A 16495-nucleotide genomic window follows, 5' to 3' on the forward strand; every position below is an offset into this window, starting at 1 on the left:
CCCAGGGTTTCTCTCTTCTCATGATATAGGAATTGATTCCTCATTCGGACACTTTTTTTTTTTTTATTTATGTTTTTTCCCCCAGATTGACGGTTCCACTCTGCGTACGCTGTGCATGCAGCACGGCCCCCTCATCACATTCCACCTCAACCTGACGCAGGGAAATGCTGTGGTTCGCTACAGCTCCAAGGACGAAGCCGCCAAAGCTCAGAAGTCTCTGCACATGTACGTCGCCGAAGCTTTAGAGCTTTACGAGGAGCTCACGCTAAGACACTGAACACTTGCATTATCTTTGTCTCCGTCCAGGTGTGTGCTGGGGAACACCACCATTCTAGCAGAGTTTGCCGGGGAAGAGGAGGTGAACCGCTTCTTTGCACAGGGTCAGTCGCTCGGCGGGACGACCAGCTGGCAGGCCACCCCGGGAACCAATCAGACCAGAATGGGCGGCTCCGGATCCGGAGTTGCTCATCCCATTGGTCACTCACCCCACTGGAACAACAACAACAACAGCGGCGGCGGTGGCGGCGGCGGCAGCAGTGGCGGGCTCGGAGCAGGCGGAACTAAAACGGGCGGGGAGTTGCTCTGGGGAGGCGTTCAGCAGTATTCCAGCCTGTGGGGACCCCCGAGCGGCGAGGAGGGACGAGTCATGGGGAGCCCCACGCCAATCAATACGCTGCTGCCTGGCGACCTGCTGAGTGGAGAGTCCATGTAGGAGGAAAAACTGACAAAGAGGAGCAAAAACCTTGCAAATCAGTGTGGAGATAATCAAGTGTGGATGTGAAGATGAGGAGGAGAGACGAGAGGAGGACAAGGCTTCATATTCGCTGCTTGGCTTTGTCCGCCTCCTCTGCTCTATTTTTTTTTTTGTCACATTTTTTGCGTGTGTTAAACGGCATTTCAGTCGCAGTTATTTTGTGAGTGTTTCGGATCACAGCGTTTCATTTATCAAAGAACAAAGAAAAAAAAACATTTTACAGAAACAAGCGGGGAAGTCGTTGTTTTAAACAAACTCGAGTCAACTGACATGGCGAAAAACTGCCATCTTTATTCTGGTGGGATCCCTCACTGCCTTTTCAGGCAATCATAATGCACCTCAGAGATCCATGGACAAAGGCGTCATTCCCAAAGTTCTAACAAAACCCTTCAATCAGAGTGGGTGTCGCACGGTCAGCCGGTCCAGACCCAACATTTGTTTCTGTCAGCACTAATATTAGCCTTAAACTGTTTCCTGCCCTGCTATCCACACTCACTCTTTACTCGGTAAAGAAGCTTACGGAGAACTTGCACACCCTTATTTCTGAGCCAATGAAACCTGAGTGGAAAGTACATGCTGCTGCAGCTCACGACGTCAGTGCATTTTCAGTTTTTTATTTTTTTTTCCTCCACAGTCGTATCAACACATCGCTCAAAGGGAATGATGCAACTTTGTTCGCCTTGCTCAAGCCATTTATTTTTGTAGTATTTTTTTATGATTTGTTTTTTTTAACCATTGCAAACAAAGCTTAGAAAATTATGTTTTTCAAATGTGTCTGTCAACCGTATCTGGTGGGTGGATGTACATATGATGAGATGAACCACTGCTAATACAAAGGAACTGTAAAAAGACAAACACGATGATGCACCTCAGCCTTTCTATGGGCTCTTTTATGTTTTGGGTTTTTTTGCAGTTTGGTGTCAGACTGTCTCAGTGACATTTTGAGAAAAATTACAAAAAAAAGAACTCAAATTGTTCCTTCCCCCCCTCCGCCACGCGCCCACTCCGCCTGCAAAACCCACCATTTCAAGCGACGTGCAATATAAGCCACAGACTCTACCGTCCAAGCACCCTACGACTGAGAGCAGACTGTAAGGAAAGAGTGAACTGCGAACACTTTATCTGCCCTCAGAAAGAGAGGAAAAAACTGCCACTACTACCCTTTATCTCCCCTTAGAGAGAGTGTGAACTCAGGAGAGTAGCAAGCTGGTCTTCAACCATTTTCTGTCCAAGACACAAGGACTTCGATACAAAGCACTTCTTCAGCCAGCCACCTCTCCATAAGACTTGTATGTGTGATTTTATGTGTGTGTGAGTGTGTGTGTGTTTGGGAAGAAGGCAACAAACCAAATTCAGAGGAGCTTGTTTTCTTTTCCCCTCACCCAGAAGACAAGATCACTTTTTTTTGTCCATATTTGCTTCGGTTTTAAGAAAGAAAAAAAAAAAAAAAAGAGGCAAAAACTTGTGAATAGGTGGTCTGTCATAGCACTTAACGAGAGCGCCGCTGCTCCTTATACCCTCAATGCCAACGAACAGAAGAAAGGTGAAGCAACACTGGCAAATAAAAACTGCAAAAAGACTTCAAAGCAATCTGCTCAGTGGCTTCTCTGTGTACTTATTTTTTAACGTAACATGGATGTGAACTTTGTTTTTCCTTCTTAAGTCAGTGGGACCAGAGGATGTCAAACACAGTAGCAAAGTGAAGGGAAATGCAAAGAAAACTCAAAGCGCTCATCCTCACCTTCTCCTTTTTTTTTTTTTTTATATATATCAAAGTAAACATCACTGTTAACATTGCAACTTTGAGAACTTTTTACGCCTTGGTGTCTGGGATCGTTCAGCTGGATCCGGCAGGGAGGATCGCCGTCTCGTCCTTGTTTTTGTGTTTTTCTTTTTGGAGGCCCAGCCAACCAGTGTGATAGTGTGGCCACTGAGTGCCTGCCTGCTGCAGAGAGCAGAGCTGCAGCAGCTCTCACCTTTCCCTCCCCGTCGCCACCTCCTTCGCCTGCCCTCCTCCCTGCTGATCTCTCCTCCGACTTTGCGCCGGGAGGAGCTCGGAAATTACTACTACTACTGCTACTATGTCGGAGCATGTCCTCAGCAAGCACCACTTCCACTGTCTGTCTTTCTCCTGCAAACATCACTTTAGTCAAAGATCAAAGTCATTTGAGTGTTTTGGGGTTTATCTTCTGGTTTGTACTTAACTGAATTGCCATGATGCATTTATGTTATTGCTGAAGTTGTTGCTGATACGCGTGGGTCAGGAGGTTCTCAACCTTGGAGAAAAATACTACGGTTTCACAGTATCAAGGTACTACCAAAAGCTCCCACAACAAAAAATGTGTAACAAGTTCCAGATGCTCTTATTTAAACCAGAAAAGCAGTAATTAGACCTACCTCTGCAAAAACAAAAGTATATTTTAGCCATAATTAGAAATTACGGCTACGCAATGTTTAGAAAACAGAAAATTTTAACTTTTACTGCTGAATGTTGGGATCAATTGGAGACGACTTGTGTTTTCCCATCATTGTCCCTGAGTTTGATCATCTCTTTCAATAAGACCTATCTGTATATATTGGCATGCAGCGTGTGGTCGCATTTCATTTAACTCACCAAATAATGCATTCAGCCTGTCCTTTACGATTGCAGTTTCGTATCGTATTATGGCTCCAATTGCAATTTGAAATGTTGTGCAGCTCTGTTGTATTTTCTACAATATAAATTCCTTTTTATTCCAATGTAGACCTCAGAAAATATTTACCAACTAAATTCAGTTGTAAACTGTCTTATTATGCAGAATATTGAACCACTTTCATTCTACTTCAACTGTAACAAGTTTATATTAGTCGGGCTATCGGATCTGGTACCTAGCTTAAAGCTACCTGCCTGACAGTTACTTTTAGCTTGTACTTTACCAGCAATAATGTACTTCTATTAATGATGAACGTTTCTGTGTTCATACTATACTAAGCCAGAGAAATGCAGCCTCATGGGGGACGTTAATGCGCTGGTTTGTACACTAAACTCTAAACATTTTCACGATTGAGCAAACTGGGTTGTATGAATTAAGCCTTAATAAGACTGATGGGTGGCTCTCCTTTAGTCTCCATACTTGGTCTGTCTGTAATTTCTGCAACCAGACATATTTTCTAACAGTCGAATTTTTCTCTTGTCTCAGCATTGGAAAGATTTAGTGGACAACTTTTATTCAGCTGATGGCACTGCGCAGCAACAAGCAGGGGAGGGGCAACGCTGTTAATCAATGCTCTATACGGAAAACACTGGTCACTCCTGCGCTTCCTCTAGCATGTCATTAAGATGACTTTTTACACTCCAATCGTACCTTGATACTGGAAACCAGTCCATGCCTCGCTTCTGATTGTTTATGATGATCATTTCTTTGCTTTCAAATACTGGTCTTTATGCAGTGTTCAGCATCCCTGCCGTCCCTTCCTGCCGCCTCCCGAGCAGAACCGGCGCCCAGTCCCACCGGTACGCCTCAGCAGGGCGGCTAAAAGCGTAATGGGACCTGCGTGCGGTCGGCGTGCGTGAACGGGCTTCACTCACGTTGAACTCTGGGAGCGCTCTGTCACACTTAGAGTCACCTCGACTGACAGCAAGCCTTCCATTTCTATGCAAACGACAAAAGGAGGTGTTTGTCCGCAGCCATCCTCTACATCTGCCAGTCTCCACTTCTCCTCTCACAACTTGTACTACCAGGCAGCTTCTCCTGAAACCTCACTGGGTTTAAATGTAGGGGACACTGAAAGAGTCCCACTTCTCTTTAGATTGACACTAAACCTGCTGGAGACACTATGTGTTGCCCGTCACTCCTTCAGGCTGGTGCCAACAGGATCGCTGGTATCTGCTTCCAATTTCTCACATTGTCATTTATGTTAGATTAAAAGAGTCATTGCTGCTGGGGCGTACCCATGGGGTCGCTGGAGAAGCAGAAGGGCAGGACAGGTGATGCTGGTCTTTGAGGAACAGTGGACTGGAATATATATTTTTTTTATTTTTTAGCAGCTGCAGTAGGAGGAGGAGATGGGAAGGGGGTCCGAGGGAGGTCCCTGTATGTGTCTGTGCACTGTTTATGGGTCACATCGGGTACATCTCTTTAAAAACCAAAAACATTATTTTTTTTTTATCATCAAGATTTTCACAAAACCTAGAAACTACAAAAAAAAAAAAAAAGAGAAGGAAAAAAAACAAAGCTGCGCCCTCAGAAGCTGAGACGCACCTCAAGTTTGGTACCAAGTCTTAAAAAAACATAAAAAAAAAAAAAAAAAACTTTGGGGATTTGCCCTCTTCCAGAGTCGCCTTGGACGTGCGTCGTTCAACAAAAAGAAAAAAAGAAAAGGAAAAAAAAAAAACAATCACTTTTTGCCTGTGCTGTTTGTTCGTGAGATTGTTCCTGAAAACCTGCATTAATGAACTCCACACTGGACTTTAATCATGGAGCTGGTGTTGAAGTTGAGGGGTGGGGGAAAGTGGGTCAGGGGGTCGACTCTCGGATGTGGATTTCTCGGCGCAGCACCAGCACTGACAGCCTCTCTCCCACATCCTCATCTGCACTCTTATCTACCTGTAAAGTGTCGGAAATCGGATGCTCTCCCTACTTTTTACATGTTTTTATTTTATTATTATTATTAATTTTGAAGGCAACTGGAGCTCGAGTAAAACCTGCTTCATAATCACAAATCAGACATGAGTCTGAGAAGGGACCCAAGAAATCAAAGGACTGGGTTGAATATGCACATGCTAGCTCATACACAGTATACAACCAAGAGTACATAATGGATGTGTGTGGCTAGACTTGACCTGTTTTCCCACTTTTACTCCCCTTGCTTCATCCTTTGCCATTTGTTCCCCAGACGACGAGATCATAAACATATCAGAGTAATACAGAATAATGAGAACAAATACTTGAATCAAAAAAGATGCGCCAATAATGTAATGTGAACACTTTTCTTTATTATTGTTATTATTATTATTCGTCTGATTCATACACTTCGGAGATTTTGACAGCGTCTGTTCAGAGTTACTAAAATTTGAAATGTCTGAAAACAAAGATTGATTATTAAGGCAAATTTTACATCTTATCAGAGTGTTTGCACAAGGCTGCTTGTACTGTATGAATGAATGTCTGTCAGGTGTAAAAACACGTACAGGTGCATTTTGGTACTCTGGAAGGACATCAAAACTAAATCGAACACAGCTTTATTGTGCGGTGATAATTTCTATTTGTTTATTTCTGGTCATTTTGATGGTTGTTTTTAAGTGCACACTTTGACTAGGCCCTTTCAAGGTCCTCCCAAGATTACCGTCTTGAACACAAGTCCACCCAATGTTGTTCGCTGACGTCCCGAAGCCTTAGAAATGTCTCTGTGTCCCTTTCCATATTGTTAGTTTGAGGTCTTTTTAGCCTATGTTTCGCTCTCAGAAAGGTACTGGTTAAGTAAATTTGAACTCAGCTTTCCAAAAAGATGGTTACTAACAGTCATTATTTGAGAGAGGAGTGATTATTTTGTCACATATACTCAAGATTTGAAGACTGCTTTTGTATTTCTTCAGTTTACGTTTGTCACTTTGAAATTTGAGTGGAAGGAAAAAGTACAATATCAATAGGGAGAATTCCCTGGTACTCATAATGATCAAAATGAACATAAATAAGCACCAAACTCATAAATCTGTTAGTTTCACTTCTTTAATCATAAACAGAAATAGACTTTTTGATGCCATTCTGATTTATTGAGATGCACCTGTATGAGAGCTTGTGATTACTGCGGAGAACGTCCTCCGCCTCGTATTTCTTTTCATTTCAGTATACTTTTTTTTTTCTTTTTCTTTTGCTTAACTATATTGAAACTATATTGTAATGTTGTAACTAGCCTCTAGCGTTGCACTGAGTGTCGGCCTCGCCCCTCGCCCAGCTACATGAACAACATGATACAAGTACTGAAAGGGAGTCGGGGGGACAGTTCACGTGTAAATGTTTACTCAAGGACTAAAATATGTGTGTGTGTGTGTGTTTTATTTTTCTTATGTAATGTTTTATCTACCTTAGTGGCTTTCATTGTGGAATAATCCAAGAAAGTATGGATCATAATTGAGTATTGCACCATTTTTCAGACTGTAAACTTTAAAAAGAAAGAAAAAATCATATATGAAAAAAAAAATTAAAAAGTACAGCAAAAACAAAAAAAAAAAAAGAAGAAGTATTTTACAGACCTGTGGCCATAGATTGGAGGTAGAGGGACTTTAACTCTCGCGAATCTGAGCAAACGGAGAGTGAAGAGCGAGACATCAGACCGAGCCTTGGCTTCTAGGGCTCACCTCAGAGGTGCCTACCTTTCTGTTTTTATTTTGTTTTCAGTCCTGTCATCTTTTGTTTGTCGTTTCCTGCAAGGCCACTGACAGTTTACAGTTTTATTTCTTCAGCAAAACAAAGGAGGAATCAAACCACACGAATGTTGGAAGAAGAAAGCAAAAGGACAAATGCTTCCATTTCAAAAAAAAAAAAAAAACACTTTACACAAATGAAGATTTTCTGTGCTACTTTCAGAACTCTGGGATTGAACAGTGTTGTCTTGTTCTGTTAACCTTCCTTTTGTGTTGATGTCAATTTCATGAACTTATCTGTTTTTTTGGGGGGGGGTTTATGTCGATTATGTTTTTTTTGTTTTGTTTTGTTTTTCCTTTTGTAGAAAAAGAAAAGGAAAAAAAAAAGGCTCACTATCTTGCACACACACGATTAAAGTGGATCTTGTCTCAGGAAAGCCAGGGTTCCAGAGTACCAACTCCATGCCATTTTAATGTACATTTTTATGTATGATGAGTTTAAAAAAAAGAAGAAAAAAAATGACAGAATTTTAAGCACTGAAAGTTATGGATTTCAGAAGAAAATACCTTTTCTTTTTTTTGTTTCTAAATCCGTAGCAGTTACATAATAACCAAATAATGGACTTTTAAACAAAAATGGAGTGCTTTATAATATAAATCTATATATTAAAATTGCTTTACTTTTAAAAACAAAAGTGGTCAATGAGTTTGTTTAGAAAAAAAAGACAAAAAAATATGGTGAATAACATGCAAACGCTGTATGTTTGAATCTTTGTTGTGTTTTTCTTAATGAGGTCCCGTCCTGACTGAATCAGGAACATTGTGCATTAATCTTTCTGTCTCTCTCGTTCTCCCGCTGCGGGTATTATTATTATTATTATTATTATTATTAATAGATTAATCAGACCTGTTTTGGAGCATTTTTGTTTCAGATCTTTTTGGAGGATGTAATGTGAAACATGAGCTGGTTGTAAAAGGATCATGAATCTATGCACAAGTGTTGGGTGGGGCAGAAGGTAAACGGGGGTCGGGGGGATTTTATGGCCCGCTTCTTCTAAGTGGCTGTTTTATTGCAGGGGTTCTGATGTGTTTTTATGTGTTTTAGTTGTTCTCTAAGGGGACAAACGGATGGGCGGGGTGAAGCCCACCACCTCCAGCTTCCCCCCTGGTCCCTCTTCAGATTGACCTAGCGCTACATCGCCATGCTGTGTATTCCTAAACCAATGAGCATCTCACACTTTAGCACTGTGGGATTCTAGCCTGTCACCCTCACGGGTTTTTGATCTTTGTTTCCTTTCCTCAGTTTTGTGTTATGGAGGGTGAGAGGTGGGATTAGGGCTGCTTTTTTTTTTTTCTTCTTTTTTTTGCCTTTTTTTTTTTTTTAATAAGTAAAAATGTTGTTACTGAGAGTTAATGAGAAGTCAGTGGCTTGTAATGTTTTATTTTTGTTTTCTCTGTATATCTTTCTCCTCATAGAATGTGATCGTTAAATGACATGCACCGAAACAAATGTTTTCATGAACTATGGAGCTTCTTTCAAATATTAATAAAATAGCATTTTTTTTTTCTTGTCCATTTGGCCGTCCTTGTTTTTATTGATCGTGTCGACGTCAGTTCCTGTCGGTGTGTTGCCGGAGTTCACACTCTGACGGCCAGCTGTCGGGGACAGGCGTAGTAGTTGTCCTGTGGCTGCCGGATGTTTGGGTTGGCATAAACTGGGAAGTTGACTTCCTCCGGTTGCGGAGAGGCTTCCTGGGTTATTTTGGGGCTTCCTGCGCTCTGCTGCTTCCTGCTCATTTCCTCATAGATGGGATGATGAGGCTGCGGTGGGCGATGATGCCTTAATCTTACCTATAAAACAAATATATTTCAGAAATTGTATATCATCAAGATGCTTGAGCAACATGCCAGAAAAAAGTCTGTTCTGTCCTACCATCACAAACGCAAACTCGTGTTCAATCAGATCAGACAAATTGAGCTTCTGAAAATCTGTTGTCTTCCACCAGAAAACAAAAAAGGATAACTTCTCCTTATTTAGAAATTAAATGTGTTTAAGAACTGAAGTGCTTTTCAAATTGTATTTTATTTTGCTTCTGTTTGTTTGTTCTCAATTTTAACTTGGGGAAAGTGAAGAATCATTTCTGAAATAACCATCAGGTTTTGTTTGTTAAGGAAGTTGCAGCCAAAAGGAATAAAAATCAGAATATATTAACTCTTTGTTCTACCAACCAAACTTTAATCCTTATAACTAAATTTTCTGTAAATTATTGCATATTTTTAATTGCTTTGCATTTTCAGGAAATAAGATATATTAGTATTGTAGTTTTTTTAACTGTGATAATTTGAGAATCTTATTATAGTCAGTCATCATTAGCTACTCTAAATAAGATAATTATTTTCAGTTATAACTCCCTTAAACGTCTGCTGTAGAGATTTATGTTGGGAAAACAGATGAGAGCATATATCTGATAATTCTGCATCTGAAATAAAAATAAACGCCACTTACACATTTCTCCACGGCCAATAAGCTCACTGTCAGCAGGAGAAGGCCTGCTGCTGCAGCGATGGTGAGGAGAAGAGGGGTGTAACCATGAGAGCACCCGCATGACCTCCCTGTTCCAGAATCACATCATTGTTACAGTAAATCTGTCAACCTATTTCATTTAAGCTTCTGTGAGCTACACACCTTCCACCAGCAGGAAGTGCCTCTGCGGCTCGAGGACGACCTGATCTGAGTTGTTCTCCTGTCTGTAACTCAGCTCCCACATGTAAAGTCCCGTATCACTCAGCTGCAGGTGAGAGATGCTAACGTTGATCCTCGGCGAGTTCAGCCCCCCGCTGAGCTGCAGACGGGCCCCGCGCTCTGGGTCCTTCCTGGCTGTGCTGCCCTCGGCCACAGAGAGCAGGGTGGTCTGGCTCTGGGGGCCGCGGTGGTACAGATGGAGTCCCACCAGATGACCTCTTTCCTGCTGAGGGGTGCAGGAGAGAACCAGAGACCGGTCCTCCGCCAGCCGCTGAAAGATCACCTCTGGACAAGCTGGAAGAAAAAGTAACAAGTGTCAGCCGCTGGTAAAATACAAACAAATTACCGTAGGTTAGTTATTTAATTTAGATCATGGTTCCAACTGTAGCAAACGGCCTCCACCTGTGTGTGTTTTAATCTTAGTGGAGTTCCAAGGAGCAGCCGAGGAAGACCATGTTCTGTTTAGAGAATATACAGACAGCTGGACATTAAAAATCTTTTTGCAATTTGCTACAAGCAGTGGAGAGGACACGGGAAACAAAAGGCCCTCTGGTCAGATGATGAGATTAAAATGGACATTTTGGACCCAAGCAGTTTGTTAATACATATATAGCTGCTTGCTGCTGGTATACATATGTAGCAGAAAACTAAAACTGCATATTGAAGGGACAGAGGACATGGTCAGGACAGAGCGAAGAGCAGGACAATCCTGGAAGACAACTTACAAAAAGCTTAAGATCAGGATAGAAGTTGACCTTCTAGAAGGTAAATGACTATTAAGAAACAGTTGGAGTTTAAATCAAAGCATGTTGGCCTAGTCAAATCCGGTACTGAATCAATTAGAGAATCTGTGAAAATTCCTCTTCACTGATGCTTTTCATCCAATCTGACTGAACTTGAACTACTGAGAAAAAAGATTGAATGAAAATGTGAGGATCTTTGATGGATAATCCTAAGTGCTTCATTGCTGGAGTCAAAACACTTGATTATCAAGAGGAATGTAAATAATTTTTCACATGCTCTTTTTCTGTTAAAGTATGAACAAAAGCAGGTGTAATCACTTTTGTACAATCTTATTAAGTTGTCATAATTTTAAATCAGAAACAAACTTTGTTACCAAATGAAAAGCAAACAAAAGCTAGACGTGCTAGGAGCTTGACCGCTGAGCCTGACTCATATTTGTTAAAACAAAGTTTCAATAACTTTACTTAGAGTTTTCTGTGTGGAAAGTGGAAATCACCTTACCTTCAAAGAGCTGAATAAGGAGGAGGAGAAACTGTAGATGTGTCTTCATGGTGTTAGCACTCAAAGGAAACCTGACAAATGTTCTAGAGTCAGGTCAGAACGTGGTCGTCCCCCGCTCTGCTTTCTGCTGCGAGGCGTTTGGGACAAGCCTTTGGTTTTTATTGTTCCTCACCCTGAAGAACAGGAAGACGGCCTCAAAGCAAGAGCAGCTGTTAGAACACAGAGGTTGGTCTGCACACAGCGAGGCAGCAGATGAAAGGTCTGAAATGATGCACAGAAACAGGGTGGGAAACCACAGAGTTTAACAAACTACTTCTACGGGAGAAAATACAAAAAGCATTTTTTTTTTTCATTTCTGACCTCACTAAATAAAAAGAGAGTGAATTTTCTTCCAGCTGGGGAACCGTCCTGCTTGTACCTTTGATTGGCCCTGATTTTTGTTTTGTTTTGTTTCTATGAAAAAATGGTTGTATTAATGTTAGTGTGGAAAATGAAGTACAAACCTGGTATCCAAACTGATGCATTACTGCCATCTACTGGGTCAAACCTTCAAAACACTTTTGATACATATTTTAAAAACTGCAAAAATTCTGCAAAAATAAATAAATAAATAAAAGAAATTAAATAATATATCCTTAAAACTTGGTTCCCCTATGCTCTAGAATTTAATTAACATTATTCTGATTTTTATGTTTTCTACATGACAGGATTCAGTTCAAGTTTCAGTAAGAAATTCTTATTGTACACAGAAACATCTTTTTTGTCCTTATGGCTCCTTGTTTTGACCTGAATTTCACTGAATGTTGTACAGACATTTTGGTTTTGGTCCATTATTTTGCTGAAGTTGCTACTGTTTTATCGCTTTGATCCAAAATATACTTCAGATTTGGAGCTTTTTAATTTTTTATCTACATTTTCTCTTTTATTTGCTTATTTTATCATTTTATCTGAGTTCTCATTTTCTACTATTCTAACATGTTTATTCTTTGCACATGGTCTTAAATGACTTAACAAAGGATTCTTCTTCTATAGTGCTTTCTGGCAGTTTACATGCTTTGTATTTTACCCCCATCAACTGGACGGAGTTGTAATTCAGACATTTATTTTTTTGTGGGAGCAGCTAATTAGTAGTAATTCAGTGCAGGTGTGCTCAGCTGTGATTTAAATATCAACACTAAGCCGCTTGGTTCACTGTCTTGTCAGTCAGTAGCACTTGCAGTCTGAACCAGTTTGTCAAACTGGTTGGTGGTCCTCATGACTATGTTTTGGCTTTGGTGTGACCTCCTTTTAGGGGTCATGCTTTCTGGAGTCTGTCCTCATTTAGCGCTGGCTCTTAAATCCTCGCTGTACGCGCCGTATTCCTCTCTTCCCAGACCTCGGCCTCAGCAGACTCTTGCCCCGGTTCAACAGGAGCAGCACCAGCCTGAGCCCATCAACACTGTCAGTGTGGTCTGCCACCCTGACTCTTTAGAAGTGGTGATTGCTGCTGATCTGTTTGCAGTTGGTGCTCCGGTGGACAGTCGGGAGTTGCGTCTCGGTGTGAAGGACAATGAGTTCTGCAGAGCGACAGCTACTTCTGCAGAGGAATACAGGATTGTTGTTGGGCTGGACGACTGTGGCACCAAACACTGGGTAACTCTGCCTACTCTGCTGCTGGTTATTTCATTATGTTCATCCTGTTTCTAAACTTCCTACTCTTTAAAGATGACTAAGGACTCCCTTGTCTACACAAACCTCCTGGTTTATGCTCCTCTGGTGTCCCCTAGTGGGGTAATTCACATGGATGAGGCAGTAATCCCAGTTGAATGTCATTATGAAAGGTCTGTATCATTTCCTATTGAACATTTAAATTATTGAAAAGCAGTTTTTAAACCTGTATAGTATTTGCCTTTATAGGAAGTATGGTGTATCCAGCTCTTCACTCATGCCAACATGGATTCCCTTCACGTCTATCCAAGCTGGAGTGGAAACTCTACACTTTAGCTTGAAGCTAATGAATGGTGCGTTCAGGTCTTCCCTCAGCTCTCGGGGCTTCATTCCAGCTCATCCACCATGTTCTTTCATCCAGATGACTGGATGTATGAAAGGGGTGCCAATACGTTTTTCCTCGGTGAGCCAATCAACCTTGAGGCCTCAGTGAGGCTTGATCACCACATGGGTCTCAGAGTGTTTCTGAGCAGCTGTGTGGCCACACTTCAACCAGAGCTAAACGCTGATCCCAGATACATCTTTATTGAAAATGGGTGAGAAACTGAAGATTATAAGTGTCAAAGTAGCTGAGTTTACCAAACATGTACCCATCAATGCATGGTGCCTGTACTTCCTTTGTCTTTGCAGATGCTTGGTTGACTCTCAGCTTCCTAACTCAAAGGCACAGTTCTTGCCCAGGACCAGAGATGACAAGCTGCAGTTAACTATTGATGCATTCAAGTTTCGCAATGACGACCGAGGACAGGTGAGGATGTATTCCTCTACCTTGGCACACATCTTCAGATTGGTTCTCACTTTCTTTCTCTTTAGCTCTACATCACATGCCACCTAACTGCTGTGCCTGTAAATGATGTCGAAGCACCAAACAAGGCCTGCTCTTTTCTGAATGGAAGGTGAGTGAAATTGGTAAATGAGTTGGCAGTGTGACATGAATAACAATGAATCTTCTCCTCAGATGGCGATCAGCTGATGGTGACGACTACTTGTGTGGATATTGCAAAGGCCAAAATAAAGCGCTGCGCAAGTCTGGCATTCCTGGGATGGTTGGTCCTCATGGTTTTGGGAAAGTAGCTGCTGCTGAATCAATGTGGCAGAGTGGGCTGAAGACTAGCGAGGGTAAAGACTCTCTCCCTCATGTCTGTTTGCATTGATTAAATCAGGGGTGGGTAATCCTGGTCCTTGAGGTCTGTTGTCCTGCAACTCTTGGATGCCTCCCTGGTCCAACACACTAGAATCCAATAGCTGAATCACATCAAGTGCAGTCAGGTTCTCAGAGTCCTGCTAATGACCTCATTATTTGACCCAGATGTGTTGTAGAGATGCATTTAAAAGTTGCAGGAGACTGGCCCTTGAGGCCTGGAGTTGTCCACCCCTGGACTAAATGGTTTCTGAAGAAAAAAACAATTTTTTTCAGCTCTGTGGGAGCAAGAGGCTGGATTGGGTCCCCTGACTATCCTGCCAGCAAGTAAAAGTGAACGACTTCCTTTTGAGGAGCTCCCTGCTGTCCAGAAACTTTACAGACAGACGTTGTATGGCAGCCACTGGAGAAGTGGAATCTACAAAACTGGTGGGTTTAAGTGACTATTTAAAAGTCATAACTCGATGTTCATCTGGTGAAATGGTGTCTTCCAGATCAGGGGAAGGGACAGCTTCGTGAGCGCTCCATCTCTGAACTAGACACTGAAAATGAAACTGGACTGAAAGGTACAGTCTTAAAATCTTGCTGAGTTTAAGTTGGCCCTATAATTACTTGATGCATTTTTCAGGTGACTTTCAGGAAGCAGGACTTCATGATGAAGCAACCAACAAGTTCACACTAAAATCCTTAGATATGTCAATGGCCAACACAAAATCTGGTTACAGCAGCAGCACATCTACAGTGAAGAATGCAACTGCTACTGAAATTGATCTATCTGAAACAAAGAAATAAAATATTTGTCACTGGAGTTTTTCCTCTGTAGAGTTACTTGAGAAATCCTACCTGGAGTCAAACTTTTGTAAGTGGGACATTTGTGCTTTGGACACATCTAGTAAGTTTCCATGAATATAGGAAACTATCAGAGCCAATTGTCATAGGTCAGCTGAAATTTTTCAGAAACTGATTATTTGGGGTTTTACCCTCCTGCAGTTTTCAAAAATTCCACCAGGAGGAGCTGTACATATCAAATGAGGCTTCTGTATCTTGGCATTAGAGAGCCTGTGAGAATGAGATGTTAAAAGATCAAAATATTGGAGAGAAATGGCATATCAAATGAGTCTTGATGAAATTGAAACATTGTGCCTGAAAACTTTACTGTTGACACTCAGACATCTGAAACGATACACAAATTGATTGGTTTAGAATATTGGTTGAGCCTAAATATACTCTATTTCAGTCATGTTAGTGCTCCACTTGGCCTGAGAGTTATGACTTCAACTAATGCTTTACTTTTTGATGAAATGACTATTAATGGGTTTTAATGTACTTGGGGAAGGCACATAAAATACTTGCACCTTCACTAAGTAAAAAAACATTCAAAGTATTAAACTTTCTTCAGATTTTCAACAAAAACTTTACACAAAAATTGAGTATTGGGAAGCCCACATAACTAGAGGGGGACATGGGTTATGCCTGGTCAGACAATGGGGCTTTGGAAAACTGGGTCTAGAGGTTGAGTACATTTTTAAAATCTATTTAAACCTGTTGACAAGTAACTTTCTCCAGATTATAAAGATCTATAATATGTAACATAAATTCCTACATCAGGGTGTTAAACCTGCAAAGGAAGAACAGATTTTGAAAAGACAGCTGTACCTGTACATATAGAGTTCAATGTTAACACACCCTCTTGACAAAGTTTGGCTAAACAAAGTCTGAGCTGCAACACCAGTACCAGTATTTCTCCTCTCAATGCCAGTTACCAATATCAAAACAAATGTTTCAGGGAACAATTTCCACATTTAACTCTTCAGAATAAATCAAGAATCAGAACCATGGGCACTGAAAGCTGAGCAATGTTTTGAGCAGATTTCAAAGAGTTGCACTAAATTGTGCCTCTCCCACTATCTTCCCAGTTTGCTAAGAGAGTAAAGCAGTTTACAGCAGATGCCATCTGCACTATGCTCTGCCACACCTTAGAGAACAAAACCTCTATTTGACTTGTATTTGACTTCAGATAAGAGAGAAAACCTTGTCCAATCAAACCAGCTTACTGATAAAAATGAATTTGGATCCAGGCATGTGCATGTGGATTTTAAGACTGCTTAAACCACTTACATTGCATGTTCACATTCACATTCTGGAAATGACTGAGACACATGAAATCAAGCAGCCCACTATTAGTGTTAAACAACTTCCTTTAACCAAAGAATGTTAGCGTTTATATCAAGTTTGATTATGCTTTGATTATTTCTTAGCATATTTATTTATTATAAACTGATTCTAAATGTAATGTGAATTCTTCCTTAACAAAAAGATTGCTGAAAAATTTTTTGTTATTTCTGCTCTCAGTACTTTAATTGTATAAGAATAATAGATTCATTAGCAGATGTGCAGTTAAGCTGCCTTGCTCATTTTTTTATTGTTAACACTGCTGAGTTTCTATTGCTGTAGAATTGAAACCAGTAAAACTGTGCCACAGAACAGATTTGATGCTGCACTACGTACCAAAAGCCACACCCACTGAAAGGCATAAAAATAGTTTTCTCTCTTGCAACAGAC

At 41.0% G+C, this 16495-nt stretch overlaps 3 protein-coding genes across 4 annotated transcripts in view; 2 read left to right on the forward strand and 1 right to left on the reverse strand.

The window, feature by feature from the left end:
- The window catches only part of tnrc6c1 (trinucleotide repeat containing adaptor 6C1), a 49363-nt gene extending 42390 nt beyond the window's left edge, over nucleotides 1-6973 (forward strand). For both annotated transcript variants that reach the window (XM_055035045.1, XM_055035046.1), the window contains exons 20-21: nucleotides 86-225; nucleotides 307-6973. In XM_055035045.1, coding sequence (XP_054891020.1) covers nucleotides 86-225; nucleotides 307-712 — 546 coding nt within the window. In that variant the 3' untranslated portion in view covers nucleotides 713-6973. The remainder of the gene's footprint in view (nucleotides 1-85; nucleotides 226-306) is intronic.
- Nucleotides 6974-8717: 1744 nt separating this feature from the next.
- On the reverse strand, nucleotides 8718-11284 carry LOC129363155 (uncharacterized). Its single transcript, XM_055035047.1, has 4 exons — nucleotides 11086-11284; nucleotides 9784-10134; nucleotides 9604-9710; nucleotides 8718-8948 (listed from the first exon to the last, which is right to left on the reverse strand). Exons 1-4 carry the CDS (start codon nucleotides 11132-11134, stop codon nucleotides 8736-8738), a joined length of 720 nt encoding a protein of 239 aa, XP_054891022.1. The 5' UTR covers nucleotides 11135-11284; the 3' UTR covers nucleotides 8718-8735.
- Nucleotides 11285-12293: 1009 nt separating this feature from the next.
- On the forward strand, nucleotides 12294-14727 carry LOC129363653 (zona pellucida sperm-binding protein 3-like). The gene is made up of 10 exons (XM_055035880.1): nucleotides 12294-12717; nucleotides 12790-12905; nucleotides 12982-13085; nucleotides 13154-13328; nucleotides 13423-13540; nucleotides 13606-13688; nucleotides 13751-13911; nucleotides 14210-14362; nucleotides 14428-14499; nucleotides 14562-14727. The coding sequence occupies exons 1-10, from the start codon at nucleotides 12340-12342 to the stop codon at nucleotides 14723-14725; spliced, it is 1524 nt and encodes a 507-aa protein (XP_054891855.1). The 5' UTR covers nucleotides 12294-12339; the 3' UTR covers nucleotides 14726-14727.
- Nucleotides 14728-16495: the final 1768 nt, after the last annotated feature.

The sequence above is a fragment of the Poeciliopsis prolifica genome, unplaced genomic scaffold, assembly GCF_027474105.1.
Source record: "Poeciliopsis prolifica strain line A6 unplaced genomic scaffold, Auburn_PproV2 SCAFFOLD010, whole genome shotgun sequence".
Taxonomy (NCBI): Eukaryota; Metazoa; Chordata; class Actinopteri; order Cyprinodontiformes; family Poeciliidae; genus Poeciliopsis; species Poeciliopsis prolifica.